This window comes from Rutilus rutilus (assembly GCF_951802725.1).
Source record: "Rutilus rutilus genome assembly, chromosome: 10".
NCBI classification, from domain to species: domain Eukaryota; kingdom Metazoa; phylum Chordata; class Actinopteri; order Cypriniformes; family Leuciscidae; genus Rutilus; species Rutilus rutilus.
This window is the reverse complement of record NC_140215.1, coordinates 10,896,038-10,917,215: the sequence shown is the minus strand read 5'-3', so window position 1 is coordinate 10,917,215 and position 21,178 is coordinate 10,896,038. Positions and strand designations below refer to the sequence as shown.

Genomic DNA, 21,178 nt, shown 5'->3' with positions numbered 1-21,178 from the left:
AAAATAATAATAACATGCTTTTTCAGTGAACCATAAACAATTATTGCACATGCACAATGTGAAAAGTCCTTAAGACACAAATAGTTTACATGCAATAGACAATTAATGTCATGGATACAATAACCTTTCCACTTACTCTGAAAAACACCATGGCAAAAGATGCCCAGGGTCCCTGATCACCTGTGAGAACATCCCATAGTCCTGCTGCAGGGAAGAATGAGGACTGCAGATGTGGACATATCAATAAACAGCAATTTCCATTTCTTTAAGATGCCTTAAGACAGAGCTACAGGGAAAAAGGACAGCTGATCATCCTTGCAGTGCCAAACCACGTGTAACCAATATTGTCCCCTTAGGCATGCGCAAGTGTCACATTTTAGTCCAATGATGGTGAAAAAGATTCAACTTGAAGCGTGTTTATTAAAACAAAGTAAACTCCACATATAGCGCTTTTCCACTGCATGGTACGACTCACTTAAATAGTACCACCTCAGTTGAGGTTCCAAGCAAATGTGACGTGTAAACACTGTAGATCACTGATTGGTCAGAGAGAATCGTCACTACCAGAGTCATTGTATTTGCGACACGAGACACCAAACCTGAACAAACAAACTTCTTCGTCTTGCAGTGAAAAACATCCACATGCCGAGAATCAAGAACACCATTCCATCGATATGCTCCATTGCTCCTGTATTGTGCGTTTGTTTGTGTCGCGCATTTGTTCGTGGCGAGTTTATGATTATGTCACGGCAGTAGAGGCGGCGCAACTATAACGATCAGTCTATAATCCCACCCACTTTGAAGTGGTACTAAACTGCAATTGAAAAGCAAATCGAGCCGTGCCAAGCCTGCGCCGCGCCGAACCATGCAGTGGAAAAGCGCCAATAGATACGAGACAGCGTGCAAGCACAAACAATACCGGACATTGACCGTTAGAAACAGAGGAACTTAAATACACAAAGTGACAAACTCAAATAAAAAAACAGGTGTGCTCTAATTAGGAACTGATTAATGACGTGCAAACAGGAACATAGGCAGACGGAAACAAAGAGAAACATAATAAGTGTCCATGAAAAAGAAACTAAAGCTAAACTGAACATAATGGTGACATTATGTCACCCCCTCCGGAAGGCAGGAGAAACCAGGGTGGAGCAGACGGCCCTAGGCGGAATCGATGGTGGGAGGAGCCAAGGCACAGTTAGTGGTACGATGACCAGTGGTGTAGCCGAGAGGTCTGGAGACCCTGGTGGAGCAGAGAGACTGAAGGGACCCAGGCAACAACGGAGGTCCTGGAGGGCAGTGCGGTGCCGCAGCGATGAGATGCCAAGGTGGAACCTGGGCACCGGAGGATTGAGGCGGAGTGACTGAGGACCCTGCTGAAGCCACAGGGAAGCCAGATGGAGCCGAAGGGGTGGAGAGCTGAAATGCAGTGGAGTCTGCGGCACAGGCAGGGCGACGTCCGACCAAGGCAGAGCCGGTGGGACGAGGAAGCATGGTGAGGCCAAGGGGACGACGGTCCCAGGTGGAGCCAAGGTGGAGTCGACTGCTCAACGGGGTAAGTTGGAGCTATGGGCCTGGAGGTCTGAGGTGGAACACAGGAGTCAACACACCTTGGCTGAGCTGGCCGAAACGTCAGACCTCATTTAATCCGGAATGGACAAAAGAGCACGAATTTGGCCATGATGACCTTAGAGGTGCTATTGTCGCCTGAGCTGCTGCAGAGAGTGAACTTCTTTGTTAAGAACTGAAATGTGTTTATTTATTTTTCGCATTCATTATTTGTTTATTTATGTATTTCTGTTATTTCCAGAAGTCCAGAAATGTTATGTTTTCTGGCACTGTGCACTAGGGTGGTCCTTATTTTTAAAGTCTCCAATTGTCATGCTCTTAACCCTTTAAATTGTTCCTTTATATAAGAAAATACAGCATGGCAATTTTTATGGCAGTAACATAATAATTACTGGTAGCTCAATAGCTTTAAACTTTCTGAGATTTTGATGATTTTCGTAAAAACAGATCATTTGAATTGGTATTGTACCTGGCTAGTAAAATTCCCCAAAAAATCTCCATAAAAGCATCTAATGCACCATATATTCCTAAATATGTATTTTAGATACATATCTCAGTTTACTTATTGTAGAAACTAAATCCAAATTAATCCATCCATGACCCGGTTTAGCAGATTTACCTTTCCTGGTGGAATCAATACATATTTCTATTGATGATCACCTTGGTTATTGTTTGGGTTTAGAGCACATTTTTTGGTTTAAAAAATTACATTACGTTCCTTGAAATTGACCCGGAACTTTGGCCTAATCAAGCAGATTATCAGGAGGCACAGGCAACCATACATGCAATGAAAGTAGTTGAGAGAGGAGTGGCTCTGATTCAAGAATACAATGGCTATCTCACACACTCTGAAGAACAATTGCATTTTCTCCTTCATGTGGTGGAAGATCACCGACGGATCTATCCAGACTGCAAAAAGTCAACACTGGCTGCTGAGCATCAGAAATGAGGGATTGTTGAAAACTTTGTGCTTTTTTTTAGATTGTTGTCATTGTTGTCATGTCAGTGTTGCTCTGATTTCAATAAAATGTTGTTCATTTGCAGCAACTTTTAATATTACTTGCATATCACAATAACGCCGCACAGCTTAACATAGGCAATCTTCCACATGATTGAGCTACCTCTAAATATCATTTTGTTGTCAACATTTTTGCATATTTCTAATTTTGAAGTTAAAAGGAACAGTTTAAGAGGTTAAGACACTAACATTTTGCACACAAAAAAAAATTGGACTTGATAAGGACCACCCTACTGTGCACTTTGCAAGACAGGTTCATCTCAGTGGTCAGTTTTTGAATCAGACTTCACAATGTCTTGAATAAATACAAATACTGTGAACAAACACTTTTTTGCCTCTTCTGTTACACATAGGTCTACATCAAGATATATCGTAGATCAAATTGTCTGGCAATGAATAGAGTAGGCTATTTCAGAATCACTGTATCATGATACCATCGATATGATGGACAAAATTGTATTGTAGTTGCGAATACACTATGCAATTATTCTTGCCTCACTAAATGCCGCAAAGTGTCCTCCTTTTTGGTGTTATGGAAATGGCCACCCTACCAAATACTGACTGCTACTTTTGAGATTGACCCCCACCCAACCCTCTGTCTTCAGGGGTTTATTATTCCATTTCTTTTCATCAAATGTCTGTGAAAATTGTTCAGTTTATGTCTCAGTTGTTAAATATTTTTATGTTCATATAGTTGAAAGTGGGAGGATGTTTCTTTTTATATATATAGCCTATTAAGTGAAAATATCATGGACACCACCGTCTCCGGCAAGGACACCAAAGTCTCTGACACAGACACCACTGTCTCCGTCAAGGACACCACCGTCTCCGGCACGGACACCAACGTCTCCGGCACGGACACCAACGTCTCCGGCACGGACACCAACGTCTCCGGCACAGACACCACCGTCTCCGGAAAGGACATCGCCGTCTCCGGCACGGACACCACCTTCTCCGGAATGGACAGCAACGTCTCCGGAATGGACACCAAAGTCTCCGACACAGAAACCAACTTCTCCGGCACGGACACCAACGTCTCCGGCACAGACACCACCATCTCCGGAAAGGACACCACCGTCTCCGGCACGAACACCAACGTCTCCGTCATGGACACCACCGTCTCCGGAAAGGACACCAACGACTCCTGAACGGATACCAACGACTCCGGAACGGATACCAACGTGTCCGGCATGGACACCACCGTCTCCGGCAAGGACACCAACGACTCCGGAACGAATACCAACGACTCCGGAACGGATACCAACGTGTCCGGCATGGACACCACCGTCTCCGGCATGGACACCAAAGTCTCCGACACAGACACCACCGTCTCCGTCACGGACACCAACGTCTCCGGAAAGGACACCAACATCTCCGGAAAGGACACCGACGTCTCCGGCACGGACACTAACGTCTCCGTCATGGACACCACCTTCTCCGGAAAGGACACCAACGACTCCGGAACGAATACCAACGTGTCCGGCATGGACACCACCGTCTCCGGCAAGGACACCAAAGTCTCCGACACAGACACCACCGTCTCCGGCACGGACACCACCGTCTAGGAACAGACACCAACCGTCTAGGACATTTCCGGAACAGACACCAACGACTCCGGCACGGACACCACCGTCTCCAGCATGGACACCAAAGTCTCCAGAACAGACACCAATGTCTCCGGCACGGACACCACCATCTCTGGCACAGACACCAACGTCTCCGGCACAGACACCACCCACCGTCTCCGGCATGGACACCAACGTCTCCAGAATGGACACCACCGTCTCTGGCACGGACACCACCGTCTCCGGAATGGACACCAACTTCTTCGGAACAGACAATGGCACGGACACCACCATCTCCGGCACGGACACCAACATCTCGAATTTTGAAAATCTAATTATTTATATAAAAAATTAACATTGTTACTAGTAGCAATTCAATTGTTGAAATCAAGAATAAACATTTCAACTAGTGACAATTTAATTCTTGATATCGAAAATAAAGGATTTACTAGTAAGAATTATATTTCTGATATGTGAAATTGGAATTTCAACTAGTAAGAAATCAATTGTTGATATCAACAATTGAATTTGAATGGCAGCCTATGGTGACATTTCTCTCTCTCTAAATATATATTATAACTTCCTGAGGAGAAACTTCTTGAATGAAATGACCCAGCTAGGCTGAATCCAGCATTTGGGTTAAAACATAATAATCCAGCATTTTTTAGATTGTACAAGAATTTTGTGCATGTGTGCGTGCAATGCAATGCATTGTTCCAAAGTATATCAGTGTTATTGTGGAAATCTCCAGTAGTTCTCAAATGTTTTTCAGATGACGAACAGTTCACTGTTTCTCTTTGTAACACTTTACTAAGTCTGATCGCTTTCCTTGAAATAATAAGCATTTCACATGAAGGTAGAAAGATAAAACCATCAGTAAATAATAATTTCAAACAGTTTTTGAATTATGTCTGTTGAATTTGGCAGCTTCTTCTATTGTTAAATATAGTAATTTCGTAGACAAATAAACAGCATGAGATGGGCTGAGGGCCAGTGTGGCCATTTTGAGGTCTTTAATGACCCAGGAGTCATGGACTGAGAAGATGTAATAGCCGATCAGAGTGAGCATGAGGCAAGCAGCCAAAACAAGCTTTGCTGAGAGAACTCAACTTTTCTTTCAATATGAAATGAAATGAAATGAAATTAATTGAAATTAAATTAAATGAAATGAAATTAATTGGAATTAATTGAAACGAAATGAAAAATGAACAATTAAATAAAAATAAATCACAATACTTACATTCTATATATTCAATAACATATAGGTCATGATAAAATTCCTTTTTACTGTTGGACTGGTGCGAAATCGTGGTTAAACAAGGGAAACAAACTAAAAATGAAACTGGACATTTTTTTCTTTTTTTAATAGATATTTCCAGTGCTGTCACATTACACTGGTTATTTGCTGTTTGTCAGATTGCACAGCCAAATACAAATCCCAGGATGCCCTCTAGTGTTAGATTGGACGAAATACCGCTTGATAGCCATAACTCTTTCATATATTTTTATCATGTTGAGAATATATTTTTTTTTTTTGGGGGGGGGGGGGGGGGTAAAAGAAAAAAAACTACTTTTACATAGTTAGTCAGGGTCAAGCAGGTTGTGTTTCCGTTCTTTTTCTCTCGCTGCCAGAAGACGGTCTCCCGCGGATTTGTGGAAAGTTTTGATAAGATTTCGTGAAGATTCTAGACAAAGAGTGTTTTAAAACACTCTTTGTCTAGAATCTTCACGAAATCTTATCAAAACTTTGACACCATGCAAGTGATTTTTTTCATCATACGTTTTTTTCGGTTTCTGAGTTGGGTGTGTACGTCACCAAATCTAACTTTATATTACCTTAATCAGTGTCTTGTTGGATAAAACATAACACCATTTTGAAACATATCAGCAACTCCTAGCAACTGTTAGCTAGGCTTAAACTGTTTTTTACACAGCGGGGTTAGTAGCTCAGTGTTACAACTAAGCCGCCAAGTGTACAACAATAAGAAAATGAAAACAGGGAGCCACACAACTTTTCAGGTTTGAGTATTTATTTATTTATTTATTTTTGCCACATTCAACTTTGTTGGACTTTCACAAACAATGCTTAAATTTAAATGTCAAAGTATGATTTTGTTTTCCACATTTGTTAACTATGCATTGATCACTTGTTTATATATTAAAAAGCCTGTTTTTCATGCAATAAACCCTTTAAAATGTGATTTTGAGATCGTTTTCATTATTATTATTATTAATAATAATTTTGCATGCAGCTGCCACACACAAATATAATTCAATAGCAATTACAATATTTGAGGATTTTATTGATTCATTTATAGCAAAACTGTGCAGCCCTTTCATATATCTCTATCAATGATATTGATCCATAATAGAAGGATGATTGGATGAGGGATGGATGTATGGATATCTATCTATACAAATGTACAAACAATACAGATAAAATAGTACTGAATTATGTGTGTTACACACATGTGTTACAACTAACCCCTCTGTCTGTTACAATTAGTTGTAACATTTGCACTTCTGTCACTTTCAGTGCAACTGTACGAAAATGGTAGGTCCTAGAAAAAAACTTAAAGTGTTCATTTGTAGCAGAGATGTGTATATTGCTTGTGTAAAAAAAAAAGATTAACTTAATTATTTTAATTATTGAGCCAAAACCAAAATTTGTGCCCCGCACTCATCTACTTTGCAAAAAAGTAGCAGAAAGAGGCGAGGTGTAAAATAAAAATAAACATAAAAATCCGTTCAAAACCTCACAAAACCATGTAGATATAGAGATGTTATTGCAAGACCAGTCTAAACCCTTGGCATGATTGCATTTCATTTTTCAATTGTCTAGATTTAGTTCCGTTTTTTTTTTTTATAATATTTTGCAGCATGCTTTGTTTATATCGTACCTTAAAGTGAAACAGATGTTTATTGCCTGTAACAGTTGGGTTCACTAGTCCTAAAATGTTTAATGTTGCATACTTGCAGCAGGTTATCTTTAACATTTGGGTTCACAAGTTACCATTTATAGAGTACATTGCAAAAAGTGGTAACCTGATTTTGTAAGAATTATTTCTACTTGAGCTAACATTGATGTAACCTTCTGTTGTCAGATAAGTTTATTAATATGAATTACTTTTGCACTCTAGGTGTCAGTGGCGAAAGTTGGGTTGATGTCAAAACCCAACATCAGACTGACGTCAACATCTGACGTCGGATAGACATTGGATTTTGGTTGGAAATGAAAGGTGGGTTGACGTCAGAACATATATCAGAGTTGTGAGTAGGCTGTGCTCTCTATATCATTGCTTCTCAGTCACTGTTTTCTATTTATAACATCTTATGTTCATGTTAATCTGGGAAAGCACGTCCATCTAACCATCATATGTTCTTTATGTTAGCCTGGCCATCCCAAACGCCTCCCCATGGAGATCGGCCTGACATTCATGGCCAATAAGGGCCCCAGCGTTCCGCAGATAATTATACTGCAGGACTGGCAGGACTACCCGGACCACTACACCATGGTCTTGGAGCGCCCTTTGCCTTGCATGAACATGTTTCGGTTCATGAAGCTCCGAGGAGGAAGTCTCGATGAGGGGACAGCACGGCAGGTACATTTCAGGAAGTGTGTGTATCTGTGTAAGAGGTATCTGACCTGAGGATTCACATGACTTCTGCATTATGTGCTTGGGCGAGGAGCATTCCAATGAAGAAGCCCATTTCACGTTTGTCACATTTTTCTCGAAGGAAATGAGATAAGCGTCTGCACTTGGCTCAGGACCCGTGAACGCAGAGGTGAAGTGGAGAAAGTTATCGTGGTCGAGCTGGCTGAAAAGTCTGAGAAAGGTATATGGATCTTTCTCACTCTTCAGCCGCAGACTCGAGCGAATTGCTGGATCAGAACGTGCTATCACTTGCATCATCCGATCCAGCAGATAGCGCTCTGCTGCTTCCACCCAGGAAGAACAGGATGTAGCTGAAGGCGAAGAAGCTGGCAGCCTGCCTGCCCTTCATATGAGGAGCTTTTGGCATGTTCCACAGAGAGACCAGATCTTCCTTGTGGCAGGTTGGACGAGTGTTTTCTTTCCAGACATAACAGTCCGGCTCCTGTGAGCCTTCCGTTTCTCCTGGATCTCCATGCTGATGTTGTGAGATGATGGAAGAAACCATATTCGGCCCGCATTCATTTCTTTCATCATTCTAATTACGTGAATGTAAAAGGAATACGCGAGCATGTATATGTGATGATGCCTACCGTTGAAGAGACACTAGCCAGCTAACTCTTAGTGGGGGAGGCATCATATTGAAGTCTCCAACCCTGTCATCCAAGTCTGCGTGCCACATTTCGTTTGAATGGCAGGGCATATGCGGCAGTGGGTCAGGCCGGGGGTAGCCCTGTACACAATGGCTGTGCTGCAGGCATACCAGGCTGATCTGCTGAAGAACCTGGACCAGGGCCAGCGTCTTTCCCCTGAACCGGTGGCAGAGCTGAGCTGGACCACAGATCTGGCTCTGTGGGCTACCAAGCAAACTGCTGCCGCAATCGGTCCATCGATGGTGGAAATGGTGGCCACGGAGAGAACCTATAGGTGAACTTATGTGGCTGACATCGGGGAGAAAGAGAAAAAGTTTGTCCTTGCGCTATTTTCGCATTCCAAGCTTCCCGACACATCCGTTGAGTCCAGATCCGCTCCTAAACCCTCTGATGGGCCTGGCCCGCCCCGGTCCGAGGACTGGAGCCAGAGCGTCACCACACGTGATCCGCCTTCTCATCTGAGTAGGTTGCAGAGAAATGCAACTCAAGGAGGGTCAAACAAGATCTAAGGGGAGGTGATTCAGAGAAAGTGGTCTAAACGATCTCGAATCATTGAGGAGAAATGACATCTCTCCTCCTTCTCTTGCCCCTCCCTGAACAGGGGCTGGGGTTGGGTAATAGAGGGTTAACAAATGTTTGTATCAGGCCCTGGAGCTGGACCCATGAAAATTGGAAAAATTATCAAAGGAATAGTTCACAAAAGATCATTTTGATTTCGATCATCATTTACTCACCCTTATGTTGTTCCAAATCTGTGTGAGTTTCTTTCATCTGTTGAACACAAAAGAATATATTTTAAGGAATGTTGGTGTAACTGTCGTAGGCCAGTATGAGCTGTGCGTGTAAACCTCACTCCCCTGATCTCAAGAGCGCCCGCCTCCCACGCTGGAGACGATGGTTCAAATCCCACTCGGTAACCAGACAGTTGATGGTAGCAATTTACTTCCATTGTATTGAATGTATTTTAAGTCAATGGCTATCGTTCGTCAACTGTTTGAACATTTTCCACTTTTGATGTCATTTCTTGTGAGAAATTACTATTGAAGTAATTAAACATTCTCTTAGTTACCACAAACACTCTCTCTATTTTGTTGTAGATCATTAATCAATCGCAGAAACGCCCAACCACTCATGTTCTAAGGACAATTTTAAACATTTGTTTTGCAGTGAATTACAGTGTGTTTCCTACAGAGGGCACACACGTATTTGAAGTTGGTCACTGTAGTTGTGCTGAGGTATATTTTTAACTTTAGGAAAAGTTCTCCTTAGCTCAAAATACATTTAGTGAAAGTCAATAGTGTATTGCTTCTCTCCCCTCTTTCTTTCTCTCTCTATCTCTCTTAGACAGATCTCAAAAGAAAATAACCAGAGGACCTTTAAACTTTACAACCTTATTCAGAACAACCTGCTTCTCAAATATCTTTATAGTTATCTTTATGTGGCTTTAATCAGATCTTCCCAAAATCCTCACTGAATGCTTTTATTATACAATTGTAAAAAAGTCTATACATATATTGCAAAATGTTATTTTTGTAATGCCAGTCAGATGTTAAAGTCTCACCAAGGTTGCATTTATTTGATCAAAAATGCAGTAAAAACAGTAATATTGTGAAATATTATTACAATTTAAAATAACTGTTTTCTTTTTAAATATATTTTAAAATGTAATTTATTCCTGTGATGGCAAAGCAAATTTTTCTTTGATGAATTGAAAGTTCAAAAGAACAGCATTAGCCTATTTGAAATATATTTTTTGTAACAATGTAAATTATTTTCTTAAAAAACAAACTTACTGACCTCAGACTTTAAAAAAAAGTTCCTTCCTACTGACTCTTATTTGTTAGGATAAATTTTTTAACTCCGAAGAACCATTCAAAACTAAAGTTGTTGTTGTTGTTGTTGTTAACTTAACTCCCGTCTGCCCTCCGCCTGTTACAGAGGGAAGTGGGAGCTGCACTGAAGGGGGCACAAGTTTACAAATTGAGGCACATTTACCACAGCCCAACCATCCCAAAAGTCGAAAAAAGAAGAAAATACACGGGATTTTAATTATACCTGAGTGAAATATTTTCCTTAGCTGCTTTCTACAGCGTTCGTTTATATATTAACAGTTTAGGAGTGGGAAGCTCCCGTATAAACCACATAATCTGATGCATGTGTTGGGTCTCATGTGGCATATCGACCCGCCCGGTTCGGAGTTACCGATTCTATCATAAAGTAGAACATTAACCCAAGAGGGTTAAACCGCTTTAACAACACCGTGAGGCGGATGAGTTTTTACTCTCTGTGGAGGGACGGACTTGGACGCGTGCTCAGGAATTCACTAGATGTTGCGTGTCTAAATACACACTTGGATTCATTGAAGACATGGGGAAAATAAAGGGTAACGAGGGCTTTTTTAAGCTTAAACTGTTTTCAAATTCTTGTAATATGTCTTTAATGTGGCAGTTATCTGTACGTCAAATTTTGGAGTCGTCTCTGCGAGACGTGCCTGTGTTTTTGGAAATTGGCGTGGACTGATTCATTTATGCATCTTTAAAACAGTTGTAAGGGTTCATTTTTGAGTTTAAACAAACTTTGCGTCATGCATATATGAAGTAAGTTAGGCCTATTTGATAATGTCAATGCTAAAATATGATGCACTACTGCAAGTCAAGATAATCGATTACTTAGGAATTTTTAATGCAAACGTTGCGCCTGAGGGAAAACCAATGTTGTGTTACGTGCATGCAGTGGGAATGCGCATACTAGATGACAATGGCTTTTTCAACTTAATGATACCTAAACAAATATAAGTTACACTGCATGATCTTGCCTTTCTGTTTCTGTTGGCTTGGGTAAAACCTGTACGCATAGTTTCTAATTGTTTTTGATCAACATTATTGAGTTGATATTAGACTTGTCCAAATTCCACACTTTTATCACCTAATTCTCTTTTTATCTTATTTTTTTCTGCTCTAGAAAAAGATGCAGAGAACGATGGAAAAGGACAGCGCTCACCGGTGAGTTATTTCACTTTTTACAGCTTTACTTTTTTTTTTTTTTTTTTTGCATTACACATGAAAAACATGTAAAATATGAACTATTAGATAATGATTCATAGCTAAAAAAAAGCTATTAGATAAAGACTTACCTCAAATTTTTAAATCTCAGACAGCAAATACAGGCAAGTCATGCTACTAAATATAACAACAGAGGTCAGTGGAAATGTGACATGCCTGTTTGTAATAAAATGCTACTTTACTTATGCACAGAAATTATGTGGGACTAACTACCCTACTAGCATTGCCTTCATTGTGGTCAACGAGTTCTGTGAAAGATTCTCTTACTATGGAATGAAAGGTAATTAAATAGAAAAAAAATCTTGCATTTTGTATTAATGTATTTTCAAATTTTTGTATTAATTACTGTGCATCTTATTTATGCAGCGGTGCTCACGCTTTATTTCATGCGTTACCTGGGCTGGGACAAGGATCTGTCTACAGCTGTGTACCATGCTTTCTCTGGCCTGTGCTACTTTACTCCACTTCTGGGGGCCTTGATAGCTGACTCATGGTTGGGGAAGTTCAAGTAAGTCTTGTTCTTAAAGTGGAACTATGCAGGTTTTTTTTAGCTTAATTTACCTTAAATGAACAGCTTCGGAGTTGTTGGAATGGTTATATGAATTTTTTCGGGTTGAATGGTGGCCGTCTCGCTTTCCCGCCTGTGAGTGGAAAAACCACCCTTGCAACTTTGAGCTGGCGGTGTTGTCAAATATCTATTCCGAAGCTGTAGGGGGAGCTCTATAGAGAAACCTGCGAGCAAAAAGCAAAGAAATTGCCAAAACTGCATAGCGCCGCTTTAATACTCAATTGATGAATAATGGGGAAAGTTGATGTTGAAAATGACATTTTTTTTATTCTATTCACAGAACCATCATCTATCTGTCTATAGTCTATGTGATTGGTCATGTGGTCAAGTCTGTGGGTGCCATTCCTGATGTAGGGGACAGCACTATTCATATGTAAGCTTTTTTTTATGCCAGTCAAGGTGTACCATTCTACTGTGAGACCATACAGTAAATATGTTTCAAGTGAAATAAGTATTTCCCTTTTAGAGGTGAAGTGAAAAAAAGTGAAGTTTTGTTTTTTCCTTATAGAGTTTTGTCAGTGCTTGGTCTGGTCCTTATAGCTTTTGGGACAGGAGGGATCAAACCATGTGTTGCAGCTTTTGGTGGTGACCAGTTTGATGAGGAGAATGTAAGTCACAACACAAAATGATATCAGCTAATGGCCGTTAACACCTGTCAAATTCTGTTTATTTTAATGCTTCTTTATTATCTCAAAAAGTAATTTATTTATAAAACTCTGTAAAATAAGAGTATGAGCCAACGTGCTGTACAGCAGAAATAAATAAAATAAAGTGTTTTAGGAGTACACTCATGTGATTTTAAATCTAATTGACATGGGCTAAAAGACACACTTTGTTTGAGTGAACTTTTGACTCAGCTATTGGGTCTTTACAATATCTAACTTCTTTTAACCCTTTTTTATTTAGACAGACGAGAGGCGAAAGTTCTTCTCCATCTTTTACATGTCAATCAATGCTGGAAGTGTCTTGTCCACCATTGTCACACCAATACTAAGAGGTCAGAATCAAGATAAGCTTCTGGCTACAATTCATCTTTTAAAGCAATACAAATTTATTGCAGTCATAAAGTGCCATTATCATGTCAATTAGAGAAACCTTAGATCTTCATTGTACTCAATCTCCATAGGTGATGTGCAGTGCTTTGGAGGAGACTGCTACGCCCTTGCCTTTGGAGTTCCTGCAGTTTTAATGGTCATAGCCTTAGGTGAGGGTCCTCAGTTTTCTGGGAATTTTAGGTGTAATAATGGAAGGAATTTGGGAATAATTGGTAATCCTAAACTGATTGTATTTGTGAAACCAACTGTCCTCAGTAGGCATGTATATTTAACAAACTCCTGGTCATTTATTTGAAAATCCCAGTATGTTATGATAGCACGTTAGTGAATCCCATTCAGTGTAGCATGAATCCTGTATGGAAAGAGAAGGGATTCAGCCTTTGTCTGGAAATATAGTGGCTCAAAAAAGTATTTGGAGACGCTTTAAAATGATTTATGTCTTTGCATATATATAGATAGTGCTTGTACAGTATGAACCAATACTTGATTATTAATGCACTATGGAGAAGAGCATGCTACTTCTATGGCCATTTCACTTATTAGGCATCTAATTAATTCTGCACCTGTTCATGTAGTGGTGTTTATTTCTGGAAGTGGACTATATAAGAAAAGTCCTCCGGAGGGAAATATCTTGGTGCGTGTCTGCAAATGTATTGGGGTAAGTTAATCTTATCAACAGCTTTCTTTAATGCGTTTCTGAAGTTTCTGGAGCATGAAAGGAAGGTTAACGGCCATCTTTTATTTTGTTTTTGCCAGTTTGCTATACGAAATCGATGGAGGAATTCCAAGAACGGCCCAAAAAAGAGTCACTGGCTGGATTGGGCGGAGGAGAAGTACCCGGTATGTTTTAATTGCTATACAAGCCAAATCTAGCAAGTTGAAATCCTTGTGTTGCTCCATCTACCAATGAAATACATTTGTTAAATCATGATTTTGATGTTTTTACAGAAGCGGCTCATTCAGGAAATTAAAATGGTGTTCAGGGTGCTGGTACTCTACATTCCATTGCCCATGTTCTGGGCTCTCTTTGACCAGCAGGTAAAAGCTTTTAGTCATATCCTTTACATTCTTTAACGCTCAACTCAACACAGTATTTCACTTAAAGGGACAGTCCACCCAAAATGAAAATTCTGTCATAAGGAACAAGGAAAATGTATTGATTCCTCATCAGATTCATCATGAATTCTTTGTATACCAGAAATTGACTGCTGGACATAATGATCTCATTAACCAGTGGAAAAGGCACTCTTGATCACAGCACTGTACAACCTCTGAAGATACTTAATAAGGATCAGAGAATTAATAAATAACAATGTTGTGAATAAGTTGATTAAGAATAGCTCTCTTTGTTCTATGCTAGGGTTCACGCTGGACTCTCCAAGCCACTCGAATGAACATGGATTTTGTAAGTCTTTTCTTTTGTGACCTGAGTTAATACTTTATTTGAATCAGATTATTCTTGGGTAGTTATACATTTGGGAATGCAAGATTCTTAGGACAGTGAAAGCAATTGTCACATATCATTTCATAATATTATTTTGTGATTCTAAGCAGTTAAGCAATATATCAAGTAAAATAAGATAACATGATGTCCTTGATCTGATTTTTCTTTTGATAACAATATACAGGCTTTGCCATCATCACTATATAATCCAAAGGTTATAAATATCTAAGACTTTAGAACAGTTGTTGTTGTAGAAATTCAAATGCTGCAGAGTTGAAGTGCATCATTTTTTCTATGTTAAAATGATTATTCTTTTTTATTGTATCCCAGCTTAAAGACATTCTGCATGAAATTATTATCAATATAATTATTTTTGCTTTTAGTCCATGTATATCAGTTTTGAAGATGTCTGTATTCTAATGTGCTCCTGAAAGATGACAAAATGATCACATTTCTTCTTTTAGCTAAACATTTAGAATAATGAGTTTCTAATTGATGTTTTACAGGGTGGAGGCTTCATACTAAAGCCTGATCAAATGCAGGTGAGACAAACAGGCAGAAAGGTCATCAGATAGACACACACAAAAGCTAATGCTTCATTATTGGATTTTTAATATAATAGGTTTTGTTTAAAAACTGCTTGTACAATGCGAATGTGAATTTTCTATTTTAACTTTATCTTGTTTAACATTTTTCATAATTTTGAAACTGTTTGTTTATAGATAAAAATCCAAAAGAAAACCCAGATTTTAGGTCTAGACTTTTGGACCCTATAAAGCTTTGCTTTTTATATACAAAATAAATGACATTTATTATGGATTATATTTATTGAAATGTTAGAACATCAAATTAAATCTTAGATAACACTTTATATAAATATATTGTCAAAGGTTATAAGGGTTTATTTGACAAAAAGTCAGATAAACCTCGACCTCTAAAGCCTCACACAAACATTTACTTCTTCCTCTTCATTTGTGCTGTCATACCAAATTGACCAGTCAGTTTATGACAGGTTGTAAAAACTAAGTAACTGAATTTTATTGTTATCACCTTCATAATCAATGTCTTATGGTGTCATTCAGTGGGTGTGTGTTTCTGTGTTGTTAAGATGCTGAATGCTTTGCTGATTCTGGTGTTTATTCCAATCTTTGACATGGGCATATACCCGCTGGTAGGGCTGTGTCGGATCAAACTCACGTGAGTGCTGTGTAAATGCACATGTCAGTAAAAAGAAAAAAAACATATAAAAGAACATAAAAAAAAAAAAAAAAAGAAGATTTTACAGTAATGCATTGACAATGGAAGCCCATAGGGCAAAAAAAAAGATTTTACAGTAATGCATTGACAATGGAAGCCCATAGGGCAAAACATTGGACCAGGGTAAAACGATATAGTATAACCTTAAGATATAAACATTAGATGTTAACATGACACTCATTTTATCAGTTACTCTTCCTGTCTGAGTAAAATAATTGTTCTTGTTCATTTTCAGTCCACTAAGGAAGATGGCAACAGGCATGATCCTTGCGGCACTTGCCTTCTGTGCTGCAACTGTCGTAGAAATTTACGTCATTGTATGTACATTTCCAAAAATGCACCATATTGTATTTAAAGATCTTCCACTAAAAACATTTAGAGCTTGAAAGTTAACTAAAAGTGACATTTCTCTGTGGCCAGAAAACTGTTGTGGAGCCCCCTCCTGCCAAAGAAAGCCTCATTCAGGTTTTCAATCTTATGGATTCAGATGTCAGAGTGCAATTTCCAGGACACACTGTCTTCTCAGAGCCACTAAAACCATATGAGGTAATATCACTGCAGACAAACATGAGTGCATTTTATTGCTTCTTCCATTATCAACACGCTTATACTTATTATTTACACGCTTATTAATTTATTACTAGTGTTCAAATGTTTGGTTAAATTAATACTTTTCTATAAAAAAAATAAATGCTGTTCTTTTAAACTTTGTATTAATCAAAAAATAGAATCTTAAAACATTTACCATGGTTACCACAAAAACAACACTGATAACAATAATCAGATGTTTCTTGAGCACCAAATCAGCACATTAGAATGATTTCTGAAAGATCACGTGACACTGAAGACTGGAGTAATGATGCTGAAAATTCAGCTTTGCCATCACAGGAATACATTTTAAATATATTCAAATAGAAAACTTATTTTAAATTGTAATAATATTTAACAATATTACTGTTTTACTGTATTTTTTATCAAATAAATGAAAACATTCAAAAATATTCTCAAAAACATTTAAAATAAAAAAATTATAGTATACATCAATATTATTTTATATTTCCAACGGCTTAAATGAGTGAATGTCATGTCACATAGTTCCAACTCTGAATTCTGATTTGATAAGCCATGATTGAAGATGTTTTTAATTCAAGTTGCTACATTATTTGCCAACTGTTAAAGGAGAACTCCGGTCAATTTTAACATTGAGCTCATTTTTTTGTATATTTGGAGTGCTGTCAGTACAGAGAACAACGACAAAAATCTGTGTTTCCTACACTGTGTTATCCTCTTTTTAAAATTTGCACCCTGTTGACTTCAATGGGGCAAGTTTTAAACCTGCTTTTAGCATCTTAACATCCTTAATGTGTCATTACAAGTGCACAGGTCATGTGAGTGATTCCTTCGGAGTGAACATCATTTTTATTAATATCTTTCACATCTACTGCAGTCAGATTCAGCCGCGTTCACTCCGAAGGAATCACTCACATTACCTGTGCACTTGTAATGACACATCAAGGATGTTAAGAGGCTAAAAGCAGGTTTAAAGCTGAAAGGAAAGAAGATATTTTGAAGAATGTCGGTAACCAGACAGTTGATGTACCCCATTGACTTCCATAGTAGGAAAAAAAATACTATGGAAGTCAATGGGGTACATCAACTGTTTGTTTACCGACATTCTTCAAAATATCTTCATTTGTGTTCAGCAGAAGAAAGAAAAAAGCTTGAGGGTGAGTAAATGATGACAGAATTTTCATTTTTAAGTGAACTATTCTATACTATAATGCAATAAGCCATCTGAGGCAATGCATGTGATTTGACCAGTTTAAGGAGCTTTAGGCTCTCAGCTTCACAACATGTCTATGACCCATTCTAAAAGTGCTGTAACTCACTGCAACTTGTACTATAACTCCTGTTATTGCTTTATTTGATTAGGTTTAGTCAGTAAACAACAGATTTTTTTTAATTTTATTACACAGGATCCTTCGGGATACACAAGTCTTCCACTTACTGGCGAATCCCAGCTCCATACAGTGATTGTCAGTCACAATGGGGCAGAATACCAGTGTGGACTCACGTTCACAGAACAGGCCACCTACAGTCTCTTCCTGCACAGTCCTGTACAGCCTGGTGGCTCTGTATGCAAACTGGTGAGTCACTAGTGAATCACCAGCAAAGATTCTACCAGCATATACATTACTATACATAATTTGACATTTATCATTATTAAAACAAATACAGGTGGAAGATCACATCACCAAATCTGAAACCGGGGCTGCGTATCTAAGGTAAATGGATACTTGCAGAACATTGTTTTATATTGTTTCAAGTTACTGTTTAACAGCTTTGTTAAAGTGTAGTGCTTTGCTGCAATTAACTATACTTCAAGCTAACCTTTGACAAAGCAACTGGGATTGCCTGAAATCGTTTTCAGTACTCTTTTGTCTTAGAATATTTGTCTATTGCAGGTTCATCAATACCCACACTGAGAATATCAACATAACTGTTGGAGAGGAGGAATTTTATGCAACCGCTAATTATGGGATTTCTCACAATATAAGTGTACCAAGGGGAGAGTGAGTATTTTAATCCTACAGTACATCTGTTTCATTGTCCATATATAGTTTCAAGCAACCCCTCCAACTGATCAGTTTTTCACATCTGCATTTACTCTTCTTTCAGATACAATAGAGTTGTTTGTTTAGTAGACTCCAGTAAATATGAAATCGATCTGGGACTTCTTGATTTTGGTGCCTTCTACACTGTCATACTCACACAGGTGGGTGATAGAGTTCAGTTTCTAGTTAATGTTTTTCTGCTACATTACTGCAAAGTTTAAGATGTAGTTTACTCAGCTCAATGAGAACTTGGCTGAAGATTTACTGGCTATATTTTGCTGGTAAATAAGATAGTGTAACACAGTTCTGCAAACAAAATTTTTTTTAAAACGTTTCTGTGCCACTTGCGTCACCAAATAGACAATGAGGCTGCGTCTGAAATCGCATATTCAAAATAAGAACCTACTCGAGATTAAGTAATTACTCGACGGCCGCTAAAAAAAAGCACGTTCTATATAGTATGAGTGTGGGTAGTATGAATGTATGAATGCCATGTTGTCATTATCATGTGACCTACCAGTGTCCGTTACGTCACTTCATTGCCATTCATAAATCCTCTCCCGTGGTGTCCATCGTAGCTTTGTCATCACAGAATACTTAAAAATACATTAAAACAGTTTTTTTTCTTTTTTATGATATAATAATATTTCACAATATCACTGTTTTATAACAACTTTCTCCAATATTTAAAATTTAAATGGACTACAGTACGCATTTCAACCACTAGCTGTCAATAATACATACTGGACCTTTATAATATTTCAAACAAGAAGAAAAAATGCTTTTATGGATCAATATCTTGACACAGATATGGTTCATTTCTACAGAAAAGCAATGATCTAACACTCACAAAGATGGAGGATGTCCAAGCCAACAACATTCACATCGCCTGGCAGATTCCACAATATGTCTTCCTCACCGCTGGAGAAGTTATGTTCTCTATCACTGGTTTGGAGTTCTCTTACTCACAGGTAAGTCTATCAAATTCCTTGCACTTTTAGCTTGAGTGCATACATTTCTCATTCTTATGCTTTTGTGCGTAGGCACCGGCAAACATGAAGTCTGTTCTCCAGGCTGGATGGCTTATGACTGTGGCATTTGGAAATGTCATAGTACTGATTGTGGCAGAGGGGGCCGGGATGGAACAGGTAAGCAGTGAGCTGAATTATAAATGCCTGTATGGTTTTGTTGCATATATTCTGCACTGAACTGCTCTTTCTTATACAGTGGGTGGAGTTCCTCCTTTTTGCTGGCCTTTTGGTGGCTGTCAGCATCATCTTTTCCATCATGGCCTATTTCTACACCTATGTGGATCCAGATCAGCTGGACAAGCTTTTCAGAGAGGATACAGACGATGAGAAGGTGAAAAGTTTAGATGGTATGAAAAACGAGGCGGTTTCCATGGCTGACATGCCAAAGCAAACCAAGATGTAGCAAAATGACTGTTTCATTATGAACTATTCAAATCCATTAATTGTGATTAAGCTAAATTCTGTTGTTATTTTGGCCTTTGTGGCATTATGCTGACCTCTACTGATCAGGGATTATATTCCAGCTGATTTAAGAGAAATTTACTGTGCTGAAGGAATTTTTATGCTTTTACATGATATGGTAAGTAATGCAAAAAGTGATCTGTTTTTGAGCAGTTATAAAACGTAATCGCTAAGAATGTGATGGACTTTACATCTACAACCATTCAAAGATTTGGGGTCGGTAAGATATTTCATGTTTTGAGAAATCTTGCGCTCACAAAGGCTGCATTTGTTTGATTAAAAAAACGGTGAAATTGGGAAATATTACAATTAAAAATAACTATTTTCTTTTTAAATATATTTTTAAATGTAAATTATTTCTGTGATGGCAAAGCTAAAGTTTTAGCAGCCATTACTCCAGTCTTCAGTCACATGATCCTTCAGAAATCATTCTAATATGATGATTGGGTGCTCAAGAAACATTTCTAATTATCAATGTACACATTTAATGTGTTTTAACACATACATGTCAGTCACTTTTTTTTTTGCAATAATGTAAAAGCCTGTACAGTCACTTTTTGATAAATTTAAAGAGACTGTGCAGAATAAAAGTATTAATTTCTTTTAAAAAACTAAATCTTACTGACCCCAAACAGTAGTGTATAAACTTCAGTCATTTCAATGCCTAAAACTATTAGTCCAACAATGCTATTTGCACATTTTAATTAAAGCTCATATTTTTTTACATAATGTTTGTCAGTCTTGCAGTATTAAGATGGGATTAGTTTTCTAATCTAAACGACAGTTTAACATAGTATGCCTGTGATTTCATGTACTAATTTGGAAGGGATTGGAAAGGATGAACAAGACATATATGTGAAATAATTATTATGCATATAATTACAACAGAACAGATTTTAGCATTTGATCCACCAACTGTTATTTTACCCTGAAAATTGGTAGTAATTAGTAGTAGTAAATTGGAAATAATTATGTAGGAAACACAAGAAGAAATTTGGCTATTAACTATTTGATGCAGGTCAAATTAAAACAAACGATGTGTTATGAAAAATTATGTACCACAATTACAACATTCTTATCTGACAGGATTAGTTTTCTAACCCCAAGTTGGCTGGAAACCTGTAATTTGCCTTGTACTTTTTACAATGGTCATGTGCGAAAAATATCCATTTGATTTTGCCCTATCCAAATAGGCCCTCTGTTGTTATGCTTAAATATGTGTAACA

General features: G+C 38.2%; 1 protein-coding gene across 1 annotated transcript; it reads left to right on the top strand.

Moving 5' to 3' along the window:
• The first annotated feature begins 10,475 nt into the window (after positions 1–10,475).
• Positions 10,476–21,052, top strand: slc15a2 (solute carrier family 15 member 2). The gene is made up of 23 exons (XM_084420614.1): positions 10,476–10,841; positions 11,420–11,460; positions 11,713–11,800; positions 11,887–12,028; positions 12,369–12,461; positions 12,597–12,696; positions 12,995–13,085; positions 13,215–13,292; positions 13,719–13,801; positions 13,900–13,983; positions 14,092–14,181; positions 14,504–14,548; positions 15,094–15,129; positions 15,696–15,784; positions 16,080–16,161; positions 16,265–16,390; positions 17,821–17,991; positions 18,083–18,129; positions 18,310–18,417; positions 18,524–18,620; positions 19,287–19,430; positions 19,503–19,607; positions 19,687–21,052. Exons 1-23 carry the CDS (start codon positions 10,826–10,828, stop codon positions 19,891–19,893), a joined length of 2,163 nt encoding a protein of 720 aa, XP_084276740.1. The 5' UTR covers positions 10,476–10,825; the 3' UTR covers positions 19,894–21,052.
• The last annotated feature ends 126 nt before the right edge of the window (positions 21,053–21,178 follow it).

Coding starts and splice junctions, on each gene's coding strand:
- slc15a2 (XM_084420614.1), top strand. Junction 18,418..18,523: donor ATAAGTGTACCAAGGGGAGA/GTGAGTATTTTA, acceptor CTCTTCTTTCAG/ATACAATAGAGTTGTTTGTT. Junction 19,431..19,502: donor TGGAGTTCTCTTACTCACAG/GTAAGTCTATCA, acceptor TTTTGTGCGTAG/GCACCGGCAAACATGAAGTC.